At 37.5% G+C, this 22380-nt stretch overlaps 1 protein-coding gene across 1 annotated transcript; it reads right to left on the reverse strand.

The window, feature by feature from the left end:
* Positions 1-1794: 1794 nt before the first annotated feature.
* On the reverse strand, positions 1795-20536 carry MAP3K8 (mitogen-activated protein kinase kinase kinase 8). Its single transcript, XM_049777467.1, has 7 exons — positions 20187-20536; positions 13390-13557; positions 10145-10406; positions 8632-8738; positions 3779-3931; positions 2857-3103; positions 1795-1948 (listed from the first exon to the last, which is right to left on the reverse strand). The coding sequence occupies exons 1-7, from the start codon at positions 20523-20525 to the stop codon at positions 1818-1820; spliced, it is 1407 nt and encodes a 468-aa protein (XP_049633424.1). The 5' UTR covers positions 20526-20536; the 3' UTR covers positions 1795-1817.
* Between the last annotated feature and the right edge of the window lie 1844 nt (positions 20537-22380).

A 22380-nucleotide genomic window follows, 5' to 3' on the forward strand; every position in this document is an offset into this window, starting at 1 on the left:
ACTCCAAAGGTACATTCTAATCTAGGGAAAACTCCAAAACTAGGCAAAGGCCAGGAACCAGCCTGGGATGTTGAAGCTTCATAATAAAGCCACATCTGCCATGCTTGGAGCACAGTGTGAGCACTGATCTCTAAAATGAGATGGTCATCCCTTTGGACCTATGCAGCACAGTAGGAGGAAGAACATGAGCTTTGGAGGCAGAAGGGCTAATATTTTAATACCAACTATAACATTACTTGCTTTGGGATATAGTGCATAGGGTTCCCTGAATTCAATGTGCTCCTTTCTTCCTCTGAAAAAGGCACAGGTAGAAATGCTTCCTTCCTATATGTCTTGAGAAACATAGGATCAATGTGTTCTATGTAACTCCAGGAAAATTTCTCAATACTATTCATTCTGAATGATGGGGTGGACTCCCATTCAACAGTTTTCATTAAAATTCAGTGTAGGTGATTATATTTTAAAAAGTTAATTACTTACTTTACAAAATATACTCAGCAAAGATTATGCAAGCATATATTCAAAGGTAATAGTATAAACATATAAAAACAAAATTCAAAATAGCCTGTTACTGCATCTTACAATTAATTATCTTTATATTTCAATGGACCAAAAGGATAAGGTATATTCAAAATGGCAGTGGCCTAATAATGGAACAAAAGGAGAGGAACACATAATTTTCAAAGTTCTGGAGTTTTTTGCCTCCTGGAGCTACATCTTTTCCTCCAAACCTAAAAACCAATTTCATCAACCTATCTCAGTACCACTCAAGATTAATATTTTTTTACAATAATTAAAGTAAGCATCAATAATTAAAGGAAAGGTTAATTTAATTGTTTTGACCAATCTTGTCAGATAAGTGTTGATTTCATATGCATGACATAAAAACATACTTTGAGTAGGACCAGTCACCTACTTTACAATGTTAAAAAATACATATATACATATATATATGAGAAAGATTCAGAAAGGCATTTGATATAAAACATACACAGTATGCTATTTTAATATACAAATGCTTGAAAGAAAAAGTCATTAGAATGACAAAAGTAACATAATGAAAAATTTACAAAAGTTTTAGTTTTTCTTAAAGGTCACATTTCATCCTTTGGGATGTACAGAAATTATGTGGTTTACACAGTTTTATTCACATTCAAAACATCATGTTTTAAATGTTTTAATCATAGCATATACAGTACAAAATGTTTCCATAGGAACATAACAGAACCTGTCACTAGTGGCCTGTAGTTGGATGACTCCTAATGAATCAGCTAAGCCATTTTTAAAGACACTAGTTCAGCTTATTGCTTTGTTATTCAAGTTATTCTAATCCCCAATATATAACTTTATACAAGATTCTATCCACAAAGGCTTATCAAGAATTAAAGAATTATCAAACAATATACACAAATATACATGAAAATAACTATCCTGACTTAAATGAAGTGTTAAAACTTAAATTAGAACCAAGAAAGGTCATTTTAGGCAATTCTATTCTCTTTGTGGCTGTACTGTTAAAATTGAGAGCTAAGTGCACAGTGAATGACTTCAGTAACAATCTTTTTATGATTATATCAACTTCTTTCCTTTGAGTTACATTGCCTGAGAAATGAGAACTTTGAGAGCTGGTAGACACCAGGGTAGCTTCATAACTTAAACACGAGGTCCATGTGGAGTCCCAGTCATGAGTCAAGGAGCACCTACTCCATGCTAACAAAGGGCACAATTCATTGTATAGAGCCCTTGTGAGGAGCAGGCAGGATCCACTTCCAGGAAATAAATGCTGAGTCTTTGTACAGAGCAAATGATGTCAACAATCAACCATATTCTAGAGTTGGGGGACCACGAACAAGGTTGAAATAGCCAGCCAGTGCTCCCAGGTCTATGTAGAGAGATCTTTGCCTCTTTAGCATCTCAGATCCCTCAGTGCTTCCGGTGCATGAAGAATCTGCAAAGAACAATAGAAAAAATAAATGGCCAGGCAGTATTAATAGTTACTCTTAAAAAAAAAAAAGGAATACTTGGAGCTTAATGAAACAGTACTCCTCTGAAATTGTATTGAAGACCAAGCTCTGAACATTGGGGATTGAGGACTCATTTGTACAATATGACAGATATAGCAGAGTTCCATAAAGAGTCAATGAGAAGAAATGAGCTAGATATTCTGGCATGCTTTCTAACATTCCAGATGGTTCTCTTTAACTACAAAAAAGTCAGACAAGCAGAATGCAAACAAGCATTCCAGACTTGATATCTGGGCTTTAACCTAAACAGATTAAGAATAGAACAGATATGAATAATAAAAATAGAAACCTCTCTATGCCTATTCAATGCTCTTGGAATGCACACTGGCTTTCCTAAATGGAAAGATTCCTTCCTGGAGGACTTTTTAAGCAAAGAAAGATCTAAGTTGACTTCAAACTCAATATTTATCTGTCCAGAGCAGTACCTTGATGGTTCCACAGCAAAGACTCAAGTGGCTGACCCTCATTGAGTAAAATAGGGCCTCTACTTAGCAACAGAAAAAAGTGTCAAATCTAGTTGCTTTTAAGTCAAATGATAACTTGCGGTTGCAAACAAACAAACAAACAAACAAACCAAAAGGTCAGAAAGAGTTTGTCTCAATAACTGTGCTCATCTACATTTGCACCGAAAACTGATGGGTGTCTGAGCCCATATAGTTCTTATGTTTTGACTAACATCTTTGCTAAAATTTCTCCAACAACTATGGCACCAAATAAGTCATTTCAGGTTTGTTTTTTGTTCAAGGGCAGTCATGAACTCCATCAGAGGTGTGATGGGGACAGTGCGGGAAGGGAAGTCCATAGCTGACCAGAACACAGTGGGAAGCCATACCAGTAATGTTCTCCGGAAGTTCCAGCTCCTTCTGACAAAGCAGTCTCTTCCGATCTAAAAGGGCAGAGTCCAGGCTCTGACAGCGGGGCTGGTCCTCTCTGGGTGGGTTCAGGGCATCATGTTTCAGTAGATCTGCAGCCCTAGGCCGATGATTGGGGTTCCTCTCGAGGGCTGCCTCCATTAGTTCTCTCATACCACGACTGCAGTCCTGGGAAATATCTTCTAAAGGAGGTGCCTGCTTGTGGATCTAACAAAAAACCAGGTCTTTTAGCACCCCTTAAATGAGAATCCCCCCTCAATGAGTAAAGCATTCTATCAAAAATAAAAATCATTTCCCCCTTCTGGCCCCAAAGTAAATACATCTTATCTTTGTAAATAGCTTTCCCTTGAATCTCCCAAGAACCCAGCATTAAAGCCGTCATTTGGTTTAATGAAGTCAAAGATACATGTTAGGTTTAAATAAATAAAGACAGCTTTGTAGCTAAGCGGAGGGTTCAAGGGTCACAAGGCAATGACAGGGAAATCTGTGCTCCTAAACCTTTCAATGGTACAAGGGGAATTACATGTATGTGTGTTTGTGTGTGTGTGTGATTGAGAGACTGTGTGTGTGTGTGTGTGTGTGTGTGTGTGTTCAAAAACACATAACTGCCTTTGTTCAAAGGTTTATGATCTTCTGATGCAACAAAGGGCCTTCTATTACACCATTTAAAGAAGTAGTGAACATTTCTATCTCACACTCATGGTTAGTAAGTTTCCATGAAAATAGTCATGTTTTCTTGGCAAAAATGGGGTTTCCCTCCATGGTAAGAACTTGCAACTGCTTCTCTCAGGGACTTTCTCACTACCTTCCTCTTTAAGACTGAGTGTTACTCCACCCACTGAGTGTAACCTCCGCCCTGACCTCTGGTTGAGCCCCACTTACTATGTACAGGTAGGAAGGATAAGCTGAGCGAGGGTAGCGTTTCACCCAGGGTGGGGTGCCTGTCTGCATGTGGATGAGCGTGGCCCCCAGGCTGTAGATGTCTGCTTTGGTAGAATGGCCCCTGCATAGGATCACTTCTGGGCTCATGTAAATCTGAAAAAGAAGTGGGGACCATTAGATTCCTGTTGTTTATCTGGGATCCCAAGTCCCCGATCCAGTTCTCTGGCTCAGTCACCTGTATCCTATTGATTGCATAGGGCAGCTCTCCAGAAGAGCATATCATTGCTATAATCCCTCCAAATAAGGAGAATATTGCAGACATTCCAGGGAAACCTTTGGCCCAAGCTGTCCCTACAGGCAGACAAAGAATGCCTTTCCACCATTCCAAAGTCTCACTGCACAGGAAACAGGGTTGGTCTGACACCTAAGGGCCTGTAGTAAGCAGTCCATGCCTCAGTTTCTGCAAAGCACCATCTCATATAATATTGTTTCTACTAGTAAATTACCAACTCCTTTCATATTAAAATAAACTCTACATGCACATTTCTTCACCTTTCTGTGAACTAAATGTGAAAACCACTATGCTACTGACTATTTTTTAATTAAGTTGCCAAACATCTAAACATGCAGTCATGAGAAAGGTAGCAAAAGCACAAGGTTATTCACTTCTAATCATCCAGAGAAAAGAACTTAAAATGCAATTCCACAAAAGAGACGTTACTTATATCTGTAAAGGGCTTATTTCTCCCTCCCATCCCCATGACAAAATAGTAAGGGCATATGCTATAAACATTGATTGGCTACATTCTGGATGGTTCTATGAATCTCGATGCTGAGAAACCAGGGCTAGGTTTAGAACTAGTTTCTCCATCCCTGCTATATGGTACCTTGAGCACTAAACATGTAGTAGTTTCCCAGCACTGAGTAAAGAGAAGCCCTTAGCACCACTACATGCTTCCTCCACCCCTAAATCACCAACAACAAAACTAAAAGGTGCTTGTTTATAAATTTAAAAACTGAAAATAAGAAAAGAGCAGACACTGAGAAGTGATCTATATTTGTGCCTGTTATAGACACAAGGGAGTTAAGAACCTAATTTTTAATATTTAGTTTGAGGCAGTTGTTAAACTGTCTGCATTTACTATGGAGGAGGGGTGCATGTTCCCGGAATTGGCTTACAAAACTGGGGAATCTGCCCAGTTTCCTCATCCTGATCCTGTTCCAGACACTTCCGGGTTGGCTTCCACATGATCCTGCTCTCCCCCACCCCCCCCTCGCCTTTTGCCTTTCTCTTTCTGCCCTCACTCAGTCTCAGCAGACCGAACTGTACCTTCTAAACATTCCCAGAAGTGAAGTCAGAGTATTTGGATCTATAGAAAGGACCTTACAATGTCTGATCACTAAGTTAAACATAATGTTCAGACAAAGGCTGACTTCTCCATGGGACACTCTTGTTGGCATTCAGCACAGTTTACACTGCTGGAAGAAAAGGGGGTCCAGAAGCCCCGTTTGATTGTACCTGTGAAATGGCAATATGGTCTGTCTGGTGAGCTTAATTCCCAGACATATATGGCTCAGAGCTCTGGACTCCTCAAGCTTTACAATAGCAAGAAAGACATGGCATGCTGTCCAAAGAGTTTGGATGTTGGTGGACTGCAAGTATGAAACAGGCCTGGTGGCAACCAAGCAAGGCTCTGAGCAATAAAATAGTAACCAGGGGATCTAGTTGCTGGGATATCAAGGCCTGCATTACACAGTGTGTCATTAGATAGTCCAGAGAGGTGGAGTACAGAAGCTGAAGTATTTTGTCTCCTGTGTGGCTGACCCTGATTTGATCCCTGGCACTGCATATGGTTTCTGAGTAGTTCTGGGTGTGGCAAGAAAAAAAAAAGACAACATATTTATTAGCAAGGGCTAAAGATTGTGCGTGTGTCTATGTACTCAAACATGAAGTCCATGTAATGTATATCAAGAAAGATGAAATACAGATACAAAACATGGAGTTATGAAAAGAATTAGGGGAAGAGAGTAGAACACATGCTCTGCATGTCTGAGATCCTAAGTCCAATTTCTAGTACCAGTAACAAAAAAAAGGAAAGAAAAAACCAAACTACAAAAGTAATTTTATGTTATTTGCATTGATAATTTATACTGTACAATGTAGCGTAATTTTGGCATATGGTCCTATGTGGACCCCTAAGAACCACCAAAAGTAATTCCTAAGTGTAGAACCAGGAGTAATCTTGGAATATCCAAAAACAACCAAACAAAATTCTAATTCAGGAGTAACTTTTCATGATTAATGTAAGTTGTTTGTGACCCAGTTTGTATACTCTGAACCCCAAATCCAGGTTAGCATGCTATAAAAAACAACTTAAATTTGAAAAAAAAAATAATGTGATCCAAATATATACAGAAGTACATTGTTTTATCATCCCAAACTCAAGCTATTTTTCTCTAATTATTACAAAATGCCCAATTTGATGACACTTCTGGGAAGAGAAAGGTATTTTCCCTTTTCATGACAATAAATAGTTTGCTTTTCAAACTGGCTCCTCACAAATCTAAACTTCTGACGAATTCCAAAATATGCTAAAACATTTCTTCCTCCCAAACTCATCAAAAGCATTGTTAGCTTTTGTGGTTGGGTGATATATTCCTAAAGCCCTGAACTAAACCATTCCTTACCCAGAAAAATAGTCTAGAATTTTCCCTTCTGAATATTATTCTGCTGAGAAGACTATCAATAATCTTGAGTAATTTCCAGTGAATTTTTAGTAATAATTAACAAAAGCAAGGGACACTTGTCTTGTTTGTTTTGTGGGCAACCAGGATGTGTTGAGAAAATAATCCTGGCTCTAAGCTCAGGAATCACTCCTGATGAAGTCAAAGGACCATATGGGGTATTGGAGATTAAACCTAGATCAGCATGAGCAAGGCAAAATGTTCTACCCATTGTAGTATTGCTCCATCCCCAAAGGACACTGCCTTAAGGAACATAAGAAAGGCTGATAGAGACTGACAGGAGGTAATACAGAAGGTAATGAGGTCATACAGGAGGTTACATTTGGTTGATTCTCAAGACTGAGAGTGATCTGGAGGCCAAGATCCACCCAAAAACTTACTACCATATTTTCCGGCGTATAAGACGACTTTTGAAATGAAAAAAGTCAACCAAAAATCGGGGGTCATCTTATACGCCAAGTATATCCAGAAAAACATTTCGATATGCCTCTGGATATTGCCACTAAACGAATTTTCCAACTCGATCCTGCACCAATTACTGCAAGGCTGCTCGGACCGCCTCTCTGACTCAGCCAATCCAAATAGGCTTTATATGCATGCAAATTAGACAATGTTCTAAAACTGAATCTACACTGTAAAAAGCCTGCTCAGATTGGCCAGAGTCAGAGAGGAAGTCTATTACAGTACATATAACCATTGAACCTTTGCCTGTTGTAATTGGCTCACTGTGGTACATACAGTTGCAGCACAGGAACATTCTGTCTGATACAGCGAATATAGGCCTAAACCTATGTTTTAACTGTAAAATTAGGGGGTCGTCTTATACACCGGAAAATACGGTATATATTGTCCTTTACTTCCAGAAAAAGAACCGACTGGGTCTAGGAGGGCTTACTAGTTAAACTCCCTAAGGGGAATAGGGAGTTGAACCAGGCAGGGCATTACCCTTTCATCATCAATCCAGAGGCTATCAGAACCTTCTGTGACCTAAACTGTACACAGTTTTTTCCCACAGTTCTTTAATTAATTCAGGTCAATTTAAAAGAGGTCCTCCCACTCAAAAAGTGCATAAGTACTTCTAAAGTCTTGATCCTTGTTGACCAACCTCATGGTCCATCCTATACACAACAACCTGACACATTACAAGCTCCTCAGACACTTGTTCTACAAAGCAATTTTTCAGTGAACAATGTGACTATTCAATGGGTTATTAGAAAGAAGGCATGCATGTGAGAAACCATTTCTCTGCTTCTCATTTGGATCCAGACATGTTTTTGGTTATGTCTATGAGTTTTGGTTTCATAAATAAGTAAGATATTATAGCTAAATGATATATTCATGAGATTTGTTTGTGCAATAATAAATGAGACTTAGAGGATTCCCTAAGAAGAAAGATAGGCCTAAAAAATTAGTCCTCAGGGGCCGGGAAGGTGGCGCTAGAGGTAAGGTGTCTGCCTTGTAAGCGCTAGCCAAAGAACGGACCGCGGTTCGATCCCCCGGCGTCCCATATGGTCCCCTCAAGCCAGGGGCGATTTCTGAGCACATAGCCAGGAGAAACCCCTGAGCGTCAAACGGGTGTGGCCCAAAAACCAAAAAAAAAAAAAAATTAGTCCTCAATAATATTATTCAGTAACTGAAGCGATTAGATTGTGACCCAAAATAGTAATATCATTTATATCATTTATACTGAGTATATATATATACATGCATATATATATATATATATATCATATTTAAAAGCTACATAGTGGTTAGGCCTTTGCTTTTAGACTTGAAAAAATACTGGGCCCAATTCCTAGATCTGTCACTGGTTAACTAGATTTGGGCCTTTTGAGTTTAGTTTCCTTAATCTTACTTATTGTAATACAGGAGGGAATGACAGATAATAAATATTACCAATAGTATGATAGTTGTGAAAAATTAAATAATAAAATTAATTTAAAACACAAAAATGAGTACCTTGCACAGAGCAAATCAATAATATTCCAATGACAATGACTTGATATAATTTTTCCCCCTACTTTTTCTCTTCCACAGTAATTCTAAAACTTCCTTTCTTTTTACACGTAATAAACTGCTGGCTGCTTTTGTGTAGATAAAATAATTACCTCTGTTCCTCGGAGGTCTTTAGGAAAATAGATGTCTTCAGTCATTTGTACACTCAGGCCAAAATCCACAAGAACAGCTTTTGTAGACATGAAAACAATGTTGCTAGCTATAAAGAGAGACATATTCTTAGTATGGAATTGTTCTTTCACCATAAGCAAAATGTAAACATTAATTAGAAGAAGTCCTATATCAGAGCAGATGAAAATGCTTCTCTATGAGGTAGGTTTGGTATATTCCAAAGCAGAGAACAAAGCTAGACAAACCTATCAATAACTTCAGATCTATCAGTTAACTTAATTAATCAATATTGTAAACATTAAACAAAATATGTACGACAGACTAATCATGCTATTTTCATAAGTATTTTTTATTTATCCATTCATCTATTGATGAATGAACAAAAAAGTCAGACTCTCTCCTCTCTGTCTCTCTCTCTCTGTCTCTCTGTTTCTCTCTCTCTGTGTGTGTCTCTCTCTCTCCAACCATGGAAACAGGTGGAAATTCTGTCATCTGAAACAACATGCATACTAAGTGCAATAACTCAGAGAAAGATAAATACTGTATAAACAGAATTCTATGATATCTACAAAACCCCAACTCATAGAAACAGAGGATAGACTAGTGATAGCCAGAGCTGGGAGTGGAGGGAGGAAGAAATGGGTAAAAGGGTACAAACTTCCACTAATATAATGAATAAAACCTGAGAGTGTAATGTACAGCATGGTGACTATAATGAAGAACATTGCATTGTGTATTTGAAAGTTGCTAAGATAGTAGATTTTAAATGTTCTCATCACAGAAATATAACTATGTGAGTTGTGAATGTTGGTGAGTCATGGTGGTGATCACATTACACATATTCCACAGTTTGTTACATCCAAATTATTTCAACTTATATATTGTGATATGTCAATTATATTTTGACAACTATATTATACTTATATGTCTCAAGAACGTGAGCTTCAAATTCAATAACTATACGTACTATTACTTTTCTAACACAGGAAAGGAAAATGCCTATCTTTTTTAGCAGAAGTGTTGCTAGTCCAATTGTTTCTAAGTAAACTACTTTATCTTTTTTATTTTACTTTTTTTCTTTTTTGTTTTTTACTGTGCTCAAGATTTACTTCTGGCATTACACTCAAGGATCACACCTGGTGGACTCAGGGGGAACATATGGGATGCCAAGAATTGAACCTGGGTCTTCTTCTGGCAAAGTGAATGAGTTACTGTACTATCACTCCAGTCCCTAGTAAATTACTATTTTTAAAGACCTACATACTTGGGTGAAGCTGTACTTATCAGATATGTGACTATGATCTTTTATAGAACATCAGAATAACCATCCTTCCTCTGACTCTGGAAGATCTAGTGATAACACTTAATTCTAAAATATGTTCCAGTGATGCAGGGGAGGAAGATAGAAGGGTTCAGATGGAAGAAAGAAGCCCATAGTCTCCACTCTTAAGAGTTGCTTGAAGCCCAACAGGGACACATCCAATGAGAACTCACGTTTAATATCATGATGAATCACTTTCTTTGAGTGTAGAAAATCAAGGCCTTTGAGAACATGCTTTGTCACCCAAATAATTTCAAATTCTCTCATTGGTCCACAGCTCTCCAGTTTCTCCAGAACAGATCCTCCCTCTCCTGCTTCCATGAAGAGATGGACAGTTTCACCCCAGAGAACAGCACCGTATAACTCAGCAATGTTCTCATGCCGGAAGCAAGCCTGGATCTCCACATCAGATGGTTTAAATTGATCCACTGGGATCTAGAACACAACAACACAAGTAAGATTCTGAACAGCCCTGATATATGCAAAATACAGACCAATCTGCCAACCAGAAGGAAAATAAATGCCTCAAGGATATTCTAAACTGTATGAAATAATGCTTCTGAATAAAAATCATATTTACTTTATATCTGTCTTTATATTATGACTGCTTTAGGCAAACAATTCATATTAATAAATTTTATTTTTAAATATGAAAAATATGCTTGGATGGATACACCTGTGGATATGCAGGGACTACTCCTGACAAGGGTTCAGGGGTCACTTAAGGCTGGTGCTATGTGATAAGGTATTATGTGATGCTCACGTTGAACTTAGGATTCTTGCATGCAAGAATTTTTGCAGACCTTCAAAATATCTTCTTGGCCTCCAAAAATATTGTTTTTATTTAGAATGCACAAGTCCAACCTAAGAATTTTACATTATCAACTCAAAATAGATCATTTCAGTCTATTGGACATATAATTTTATGGTACCTAAATTTTAGTTTGTATTTTCAATATATTTTATTCCATTGCCGACATCACAACTTGGATATGTAATTCCTTTCATTTCACGAGGTTCTCGTCTCTCTCTAGAGAAGCCCAAATTCCTTATTGAGTGTGTGTTTTCTTTTCTCTTCCTTTCAATAAAATTTTTCTACCAAGTAATATTATATGTACATATTATCATTATATTACAAAAATATCTTTAGTTGCATAACTTACACTCTAAGACTGAAAATGAAGCATGCACTGGCCATGAATTCTAAGGAATGTCTAACATTAGTTATTAATTAATAAAACTGTATACTGGTATGCAATATTATCAAATTATAGTGTTGGGTGGACAAGATAAGAATGAGAAGTACATAGTTAATGTCTCCATTTGTTAAAAATATTTTTTTATTAAAAATATTTTAAACTACATTTGTTATATCCAAAATAATCTTTCTAGGAAGATCTAAAAGAATCCATTAATAGTATATGCCTCAACCTACCAGTCTTAAAAATTTGTTTGAGGTTGCTAATTATCCAGCATATTTTTTCTCTTTAAAGTTTATCAAGGGCTAGGAGGGAATGTTTGGAGTAAGTGGGAGGAGGCCTGAGACAATGATGAAAGGAAGCAGACACAAGTGGAGGGTGTGGTCTCAGAACACTGCAGGCATAAAACCTTGTCATTAACAGTATTGTAGATCACAAATCCTGGTGCTCAAATAAAGTATTTTAAAAAGAAAATAAATTGAACTTAAAAATCAAATGTATGTTATAAAGAAAACAAGTCTCCAAAGCTATTTTCTTTGCCTTTGTGATTAAATTGAAAAACTGAACTTGTTTTCTCTAAATCTTCTTGCAAAGCACCTAGACTCCTTTTAAAAGAACTTGACCATTTCTCCTCTGCAAGCTTCCAATAAAGCTTTTAGTAACAAATACTCTAGCAGACACTTATGAAGGAGCAAATAAGGCTAGCATATGTATTGACTAAGATAATATTCAGCTATAATGTATATTATTTATTTTTCATACATAAAAATTGTTCATTTTCAAGGCCAAAGCAATAGTACACAGGGTAATATGCTTGTTTTGCAAGTAGACAACCTGGGTCTGATACCCTGCATCCTATATGTCCCCTGAGTCTGCCAGGAATAATTAATGAGTGCAGAACTAGAAGAAGCCCCTGAGCATCACCAACGACAGCCAAAAAATAAAAAATAAAACAAACAAAAAATATCAATAGTTTAGTTTTCCTTAATTGCACCTAAAAATTGAAGTCAATGGGACAAAAATTGAAAAATTGAAACTTGTTAAATTCAGAAACAATGAATGCACTCAGTGGAGTGCATCCATGTAACTACTAAACAATCAGGTAACAGGATTCCATCTGCACCTAGAACCCATCCCATTTTTCCTCATGACTCCTCAAGAGGACCCATTTTCTCTGTCCCCACCTGCATGGATTTGTTGAGCCTATTTGACCTTCATGTAAGTGTAACACCTTACTATAGATCTTACTCTGTGTTAACTACTTTAGATTCAATGTAATGGTCATGAGATTCAACTCTATATTCTCTTTGGTATACAGAGTCCCACTGTGCAAACATATGATACTTCAGCATCTGGAAACTTCCCAGTCTGGAACTATTACAAAGAACCCTGCTATGAGCACAGCATGCACTATTCTTGTACATAGCTTTTGGTGACCAAGTGTGCACGCCTCTAGGGTGTGTACCTCAAGGAGTGGAATTGCTGGGTCATGGGGTGTGGGCATGTTCAGCTAAGGAAAATACTGTCAAATAGTTATCCAAAGAGACAGCACCTTGCAATACTGTTTAAGAAGATGTGAGGGGGGACCTTTTCAATAATGGGGGTATTTATATGCAACCTTTTCTCTGAAGCTTTCCCAGTTTCTACTTCTCTGCTGTCCTTGATCTCCCCCAACACCAACAGTAGGGAGGAATGAAAGAACAGCAAGCAGTTAGTTGCTCCTGCAGAAGAGCTCCCCTCCACCCCATTCCACTGTGCTCCCCCACCCCCCAGAGGGATGAGGTTCTTCACACTTGTGCTAAAAAAATTCACACTTTTTCTTTTGGGTGTATTGGTGGCATTTGGATTACACCCAGCTGTGCCCAGGACTTCCTCCTGATTCTGTGCTCAGGGATTATTCCCAATGTGATGCTCAGGGGTCCACATGTAGTGCTGAGGTTCTAGCCTGGGCCAACTGTGTGCAAGGCAAGCACCTACTTGCAGTATTCTCTCTCTCTCTGTCTCTCTCTCTCTGGCCCATACTTAATTGTTTTTAATCAAAACAATCTAGATTAAATTAATTCTACACTTATGCATGGAGATTGTAGCAAGTAAGTATAGAACACGCAAGTGTTTTAGAACATGACTTGAGCTATGCAAATCAACAAAAGTCACAATGCCAAGTATGCAAATCTATGTGCAACCTGCATGTATGCATTACGTGGTGATGAAGAACTTACCAGTTTACACGCCATTCTTTTCTTAGTCTTTATATCTTGTGCTAGGTACACTTTTCCAAAGGCACCCCGGGGAATAAAATCAGAACCAATATTCCTGTAAGTCAGTTTCCAAGGCACAAGGAGAACATCAGAGTCTATTTGGTAGCGCCCATTTTGGGGTGTGATCACCTACAACCAAATAAAAATGCAGAAGGGGAATGTCAGCAAAGTGTTCTTCTACGATCCACCCTTTAGAAACTGGTTACTTGGACTGCATTCCTACACGCAGGGTCTGAAATAAATGTCCTTCTGTAATCATAACAGTGTACATAGACTATATTTAGAGCTTCAGCAAGACAGAGAAAACATGTAACAGAAACATCCCTGGGCAGACCTGATCATATTTCCATCTACTTATGAGTAATTAATTGCTGAATAGAACTTATAAAACTATTTATCTAAGGGAGCATGACTCCTGCAACCCAAAGGCTAAAAATAAAGATTGCATAAATGTAAACTGTGCCTGCAAGTTGACTGGTTTCCAGCTTCAATGGGTTAACCTGTTAGCCTACATTGCTATTACTCACACATGATGCACAGAGAGAGTGTGGAAATTAACTGGTGAGCTCGGAGTATTTTGGAAAACAATGTGTTATGCCAGAACTATGGCTTGACAGTGCTACATAAAAAGGTAGAATTATTTCTCATCTTCTTACTCATTTAATATTTAATGAGCACATAATACTCGCCAGCAGTGTGTTCAGGACTGAAGAAGCAGCTATAAAAAAGAGACAGACCTACAAGAAATTGTGAGCAAGCACAAATAAGAGGTTTCAAACCCAGAGGATTTAGGCTGGAAAGACAGCCTAGGAGCACAGACAGAGTAAAATCTGAGTACTTCTAGTTGTGGCCCCAAAACAAAACAAAAAGCAAAATCAAACTAACAGACTAAAAAAAAAAAGAGAGAGAGATGCATCTTTACAGCAGTGCAAACTACAAAAGTATGTGCATTGGTCAAAAATTATCCAGTTATACTTATTTTACTGCATATTTACATATTTGTAGCAAATAAATCATGTATGAAGCTTTAAACAAACAAAAAAACTAAAAGGAAAAATAATTTTGTCACTTAAAATCCATTATTTAAAAAAACAAATTAATAAAGTGGTTCCTAAGAGGTAAAAACATATTGTCTAAGAAATATTATGAGTTATTGCATACCAGGTCAATAGGATAGCACATGCTTCTATGTATGAGGCCCTGGGTTCTATGCCCAGTGCCAAATAAATAAGTAAGTAAATAAATAAATAAATAAATAAATAAATAAATAAATAAAAAGGAAAGAAAATTCCTTGGGAGATAGTTTCTAAATATATATCTTTTCCCTTAAATACAATAAGTAACATTATGATTTTGGAAGGTGAATTTAGAAATTTTGAAACTATCAGAGTGAAACTAACTTATTCCAAGCACTGGAGAAGCTGAAGGGAAATATAGACCATTTGGGACAAGAATGACATCTGAGTCATTTGCAAAGGCATGCAACTCCACACACAGGCCCTGGCTACTGGAAGCATTCAAGAAACTATCATGTTTATTCATTCAATGCTCATCATTGCTAATCTTAGCTACATACATTGCACAAAGCAGGTGGATTCACTATTAGTCAGGGAATAAAGTAGAGATCCACTCTATTACTTAGAAATGTGAAGTCATGACATTCACAAATGAGATATTCACCAAATGCTGTTCCAATGCAGGATCTGATACAGTCCTAGGGGATTATGAATAAGGACAGACCAAGTCTCACTTGCATGAAACATGACCCCTGTTTAATAAGTGCACCACATCAAGTTACTAGAGGCCTCTTCCGACAGCATGCAGAAAACGTGATGGATTTATCCCTTTCTACATTTAGACAGAGCCATCCCCACATCACTCAAGTGCACTTGCTTAGCGAATCTTGTTATTCAACAATTGCCAGACTCGATTCATAGAGCCTCTAGTTGCCCATTTCAGAGAAGAACTCAGCTTTAGGAAGATGTTTTGCTCAGTCTAAGTTGTTAAAGTCAGTTTGGCACAAAGTTCTTAAGTTCTCTGAAAGAATTAATGACAACAACAACATAATGGTAACAATAGTTTAAGCATCTATTGAGGGCCAGGCAGTGTGCTCAGTATCTTAATTATTATCTCATCAAAGCCTCACAACAATCCCATATAATGCTATTTTTAGTTCCATTTTACAGAAGAGGAAACTGGCTTTTGGAGATTGAGCAAGTGGGGTTGGGATTCAAACTCAGGTCAACTTGATCCCAAAGCTACCAGTCCGGTTCTTTGTAAAGAGCCGCCTGTCTTCCAAAAGGCTGTAATTAAAGCTAAGCCAGGCCCAAATCTAGCTACTAAAGGCCAACATTAGAATACAGCAAGCATAGCTTTAGACTCAATTACTGAACATTCGTTCCCTCATTCCTTACCCACTATCCCCAGTGTTCTGGGGATCCTCATCTGACTGCCCATAAACTTCCCTTGGTGACCTTTGGTGATGGGATCTGAAGTGACAGTGGGAGATGACAAGCAAGTTCTACAAAGTCCTTGGTCTCTTCCTTTGTCTGATACTACCTTTATTTGTATTTGAGATAGTTTCCCCTATCCTTTCTCTTCTTCTTTCACCCAGCCATCTTATGGCATTCTAAGGTCTCTCTCTCTGGTGAATATTAATTTGTATATGCAAAAATATATTTTCCTGTATCAGGCAAGACCTAGGGTCTAGAGAATTACCAGCATAATTTTCAAATCAAGACATAAACATGCTTTTGATTTCCTTCTCCAGATCACTAAATATGACTAGATCTGGCACTTAAGAAACATTCTTAGATATTTTAGTTAAGAATAAATCCAAGAAGACATCTGTGAAAGATGGCTACAATGAAACAGACATGGCATTCATAAAGGTATGTTATCTTAGAACAAAAGCAGAAGGAGCTCTGTCCGACCTTGTTGAGTATATGAACTAATGTCAACAACATTAAAGTTCTGGGCTGTGAGAAGCACTGGCACAAGCTTTGAGTTCCTAAGCATATCCCAGATGTGGTAAAGTTAACAAACACAAGAGACATAGCAGTGATAATTCCAAATCTTGGTGGAAAAACATTGTATATATGGAACTTACAAAGGTTTGAAGATTGGAAGTGTTGTCCTAAGAATGGTGAAGTCAAGTTGTATAACATCAGTATGACCACAAATGTGTTCACAAGTTCAAGTGTTAACAAGCCATGTGAATTCTTTCTTAGTTCTACACAATAATCCTACTGAGTGTTATAATGGGATCCATTTTACAGAGGAGTGAAATAACTAACCTCAGCTAACACAGTTCATTGATTTCTGAACTGAGATATAAATCCAGGTACTTGAATCTAGTCTTTAATAGTCTCAACTATCCTTGAAGTATGTGGGTTTTTTGTATGGCTACAGAGTAAAACTCAGAGAAAGAGTATTCAGAAGTGGATTGTCATTTTTAGATAAGTAAGTTCTTGTTACCACCATAAATGGTCAAACATTAAATTAAATGTTCCAGTACATGATAAGCTCTTCATCTCAGGAGATTTTCAAGTACAGATCAAAATGTTCTACAAGTTAATAAAGATGATGAATGTGGTGGTGATTCGTGTATCAAACAAAGGGCTTGACTCAAGGATTCTTCAAGTTTCTCATGCCTTGAGAGGTGAGACTCCATGACCGACCCTATGAAGTGGTATTCTTGTTCCTCATCACTATCAATGAATTGTGTGCCCCCTTGGGACCTTCAATACCCCATTTAATGCACCAAATGTGAATCCATTTAGATAACTCATTCCCAGATCAGGTTAGGACTCCATCAAGGTTATAAGTAACTTGATGTACTCAGACAGCATGTAATCATCACCTAGAATTTCTTCTCTAGACCGTAGGTTTTGCCTAATACAGGAAAATATATCTTTGCATATACAAAAAAAATCCACCATTCTACAAATGGATGCTTCAGGATATTTTTCTTGAATCTTGGTCCTCCACCCTAATTAATTATCTCCACTGGCATTGTGCTTGTTGGTTGCCTGGAACACACCATGTCTCTATGCTTCTAGGCCTTTGCACATGTTAGATCTTCATCTGGACATTGTTGCCTCTCCATTTAGTTGACTCCCAGTCAATATATCACATTCCAGCATCAAGCTCTTCTGAAAGCCTAACATTCTCCCTTCCCTCCTATCCACCCTGCTTGAGTATCCCCAACAATAAGGGCGTAGTGGAACTAAAAACTATCATGCTGCATTATAATTATTTGCTAAATTGTCTCCCACATCCACCAGGCAGTAATATATCAGTATACACAGATTGTTCAACCCTCTACCTCCAACACCTAAAAAGATATTTAATACATTGTAGATGTACAAGCTACATCTAAGTGTATGAATAAATGATAGGAAGCTTTTATTCATTGAAAAACATACTTCATAGATGGACTTTACCTTGAAATCAACTGATTTTGTAGATAATCAGATATTGTTTTATAAAAAAGAGAAATGATAACAATCAAAGCCCAGAAAATGTTTTGCTTGTACATTAGGTTGACAATGATTAGAAGAGAAAGGCCTTAGAATTAATTAGTCTGGATCCAAAGAGGATATGAGCAGATTTAAGGGCTCCAAAAGAAAGCACCAATTCTTTCATATCTTATCTCAGGAAAAATAGGATCAAGAATAACATGCCACAATTCCTAGGACTTTCTAAGGCACAGCTGTGTTTGGTTTCCTTAAGCTTATGGATAGACAAGACAAACAGGACCTCCAGATTCATTGGGTTGATTACCTTATGAGGCACAGGTTACATTCTTTTTGTTTTTTTTTCTTTTATTTTTTCCTTTTTTGGTCACTTTGATGGTGCTCTGGGCTTACTCCAGGCTCTGCACTCATGGATCACTCCTGGTGGGGCTCAAGGTCCTATAGGGATGCTGGGGATTGAACCTGGGTTGCCTGTGAAAGGCAAATACCCTAACTGTGATATTATGGCTCCAGCATCATCACAAGCTACATTCTTGTAAATTTTAAGGCCTCCTGTATTCCCTCTGCTTGTACATTTTTATTGCTTTATAGTTTTTCTGGTTCATATTTTAAATAAAAATATTCTTAAATTTCTCAATATATCTTTGTTTATAATATGTTCTATTCTTAAATGCTTTCTTTCTACCATTGTGTTTGTTTATAAAGCTGAAGCTCCACAGCAGTTCCTGACAATATTTTACTAGATGCTTATAAATTTTCACCTAATTTAATATATATTTTCTCTGTATAGTCTTAATAAAGAGCCTCAATATCAGTCTCATGGCCCAGTAGAAATATTACCTTTTAAACATCTATGTAAGTAGAAAAAATTTGTTAATCCCTCATGTTATCTTTTAAAATATTCATTCCAGGGGCTGTAGCAGTAACACAACAGGTTTTGCCTTACATTTGCCTTACATGCGTAGACTGTGTTCAATCCAGCATTTTATATGGTACTCCTGCCAGGAGTAACTTCTGAGTGCAGACAGGAGTATCCCCTGAGCACTTCAGGGTGTGGGCCCCCAAACAAAACAAATCAAAACAAAACAAATTTCATCCTATCAAGTAAGTGTAAAAAGAGAAAAAACAGTCAAGTATTTCTCATGATCAACATTGATATTATTTGGAACCAGAGTTCATAAGCTATAATTTACCTAAGAATTCTCCCAGCTCCATTACTTCCCATGTGTAAGAAGAAAAAATTTCACCAAGCACTTAGTCAATTATTAAAGAAAGTTTGGTATATCCAGACCAAAGCAGGTCAGAGCTCTACAAAATGTAATCTTGCTCCAAATGTTAGGCTATATAGCTGAACACAACTGGTTTCTAACAAAACAATGCACTTAAATAGCTGACCTAAATTACTGTGCTGTTTTTAATTGAATGATGTACTTCACACAGAGACATACACAAAACAAAATAATTAAGTACTCTGTCCAGACCCTAGTCATTCAATACTGACCTTATCCCCACACATTGGGTATTTTGTCACTTAAATATACTGAAGGTCAGGGAGTCAGTTCCAGCAATAAACATGCTTTGCACGTTACCCCCTATCACTTTATTAAACTATTCTTTTAAGAAAATTAGATTACTTTTACCTAGTCACCTCTGACATACTAAGGGATGGGTAGAATTCTAGGCACACCTAAGATATCACATGATGAAGTATTGTGACAACTAAATGTTGTCACAATATTTTGGATTATTTGCATACTTGGAGTGACAAAGTAAATATATCATTAGTCATTCACACTGTGTCAATTAAAGAGTGAATCTGTCAATAACTAGTTACTGGCTCCCAACTCCATATTGAAAAGAACTAAACCAGTATGGATAATGTGACATTTCAAGATGCGAGACTTAAAAAATATTCATGAAAAAACCAAATCTTTACTCTCAGATGAGTGTTTTTCAGAAAAACCTTTCCCTTCTGCTGAACCAATGTTTTATGAATCATTCACTTAAAATTAAAATTTAAATTCACTTAAAAATGCATTTTTCTTCATTTACTTACTTGGAAAAGTACTACTGAAATGTAATGTAGGCACTCTAAATGAAATGTTGACAAAGACTTTTTCCCTCCAGTTTCAATATGGTGGTCATTCTCATATATCTTACCTGTTTAAAACTCATACCTGGCAGCCTGTCTAAACCAAGTTCAAGAGAACACTGCCATAAATGAAGCTGCAGTCGTAAAGGTGAACACACAACACTCAAGTGATCAGAGAAAGCACATACCATATTTAATAAAATTCCAGATTCTTGTGGACGGTGTCCATAAAAGCGCTTGGTAGCATTAGATATATGGTTTGCAAAAGCAAGCAAATCCTCCACAGTTCCATATCTGACAGATGACAGCCAGGGCACTTCCTGCCCACTGAGGAGCAGAGAGTCTGAGCGCTCGTCGTTTTCATTCCTGTCTTGACACCGAGTTATTCTGTGAGGTTCATAAACTGTAGGCTCTTCACTCACATAAAGGTTTTCCATAATGTCTATTACATCAGACATGTTCAAATGTTTGATCAATAGATCGATTTCTTCTTCTTTGTTGTCACTTCCAGTGCTCATGAACTCCATTACTGTTCTGCTTTCTTTACAGCCTACAAAAGAAAATGTGATGCTCTGTTTACTATAGTTGCATTTGAGATAGCGGGGAACTGATAGAAAAGAAGTGGGGATGGGTATCTGGGTCAATGCTTATGAAGTGATGGCTCTATATCCAACTGATGGTGTGAGGATGCAGAGTTGACAGACAGGGAAGTCAGAAACCTCAGATAACCTTTAGCCCAGCATTAACTTTGCAAGGAGGAAATCTGAGATCCAGAGAGCTTACTTGTTACTCACAGAGAGCTTGTGGCATCAGAAACAGTCACTGAAAACAAACTTCCCCTAAACATAAACATAAATTTGAGCCTGAAGGAACCTGAAGCTTTTACACATCTCCTCTACTCCCTTCAGGGGGCAACTCCCAGCAAAAAACTAGGTGGCTTTTGTGATTTGCATGACTTTAAAAATAAAAGAAAGACAAATTCAGGAGCTACTATAATTCAGCTAGCTGGGCAAATAAAATCCAGAAGTTTGTAACATGGATTTGAATTTAAATAAGCTGAATGATGGATGTGCTGGTCAAATTTGAGAAGTTATTGTGATGCAGCTGGAATGGGCAGTGTCTTCAGTAGGAAACTTTAAGCCTGAAATTCTGGTTCTATCTAGCCAGGATAGTATAAAAATAAGAGAAAATACATTTAACTTGTAAATCAGTTTGTAACCTAAAACCTTAATTCTTCAACAATATAAACCTTATAGCTCAAGGCTTCCAGACAATTGGTTTAATATCTAACTCAACAACTCTCTCAAAACAGTAATATTATGAGACTAGGTAAGTAAAAAATATGGGTAAACTCACCTGACTCAAAAACCCAAATTCTGCCATTTTTGACTACAACTCAGATGCCATACCTGGGATCTTTAAATTATAAAAATTAAATAATCAAGGATGAAGAGTGATGCTGTTGTTCTGGACTTGAGAACATCTCCATTGCCAAGGATAGAGATAAAAGGATTAAAACATCTGAGAGAATTTGGAAGCAAGTATGTTTACTTAAACTACTGAGCTCTTGAAAGCACAGCCTCCTCTCTGAAAGATGTTTTAGATTCGTAAAAGTACATGCCTCTAACACATTCAACACAAAGCAAAAAAGAACCACAAGCCTCAAGCAACCTTGGAGGTCAAGTATAAAGAAAGCTTCCAGAATGTTCTACCTAGGTGACATCAGCACCCTCCTATAGGACTTGATCAGTAGTCTTAGCCTAAATTGCCTATGAGAAAAGAACCAGGTTAGGAGCAGGAACAATAATACAGCCAGTAGATACTTGCCTTAAACATAGCTGACCGGATTTGATCCTTAGTATCCCATATCCCTCAGTATCCCAAACATTACTAGGAGTTATCTCTGAACCCAGAGCCAGGAGTAAGCCCTGAGCACAGCCCTGTGTGGCCGCCACCCACAAAGAACCAGTTAGAGTCCTCTTTTATTCAGGTGAAGGTCATTTTCTGACACATAAGTTGTGACTAAAGCAATCTAGAATCATGAAGTCTAGTAAGGTAGAGTTCTAGATTCACATTGCTTGGATCCTCAGATATCTGGGATTATCTACATGGCCTTAACCCTCTGCTCCTCAATTTCTGCCATCTGTTAACTGGAAGGAATCTCAGCTCCTAGCTCCTAGGACAGTTACCAGGATTAAAGCAGTTGTGTGTGTGAGGAATGCAGTGCAAATCTGGGGGTAGCTCAAAAGAAGCAAAATAAATGTCACCTCTACCTGTCTCAAAGCAGAGGCCAAAGCCAGCACCCCTTTTCTTATCTGCAAGTGTAATGAGGCTACCCAGTTCCTAAAGATCTTATCGAAAAACAACAGACAAAAGAAAATA

This window comes from Suncus etruscus, chromosome 7 (genome assembly GCF_024139225.1).
Source record: "Suncus etruscus isolate mSunEtr1 chromosome 7, mSunEtr1.pri.cur, whole genome shotgun sequence".
In the NCBI taxonomy this organism is placed as follows: Eukaryota; Metazoa; Chordata; class Mammalia; order Eulipotyphla; family Soricidae; genus Suncus; species Suncus etruscus.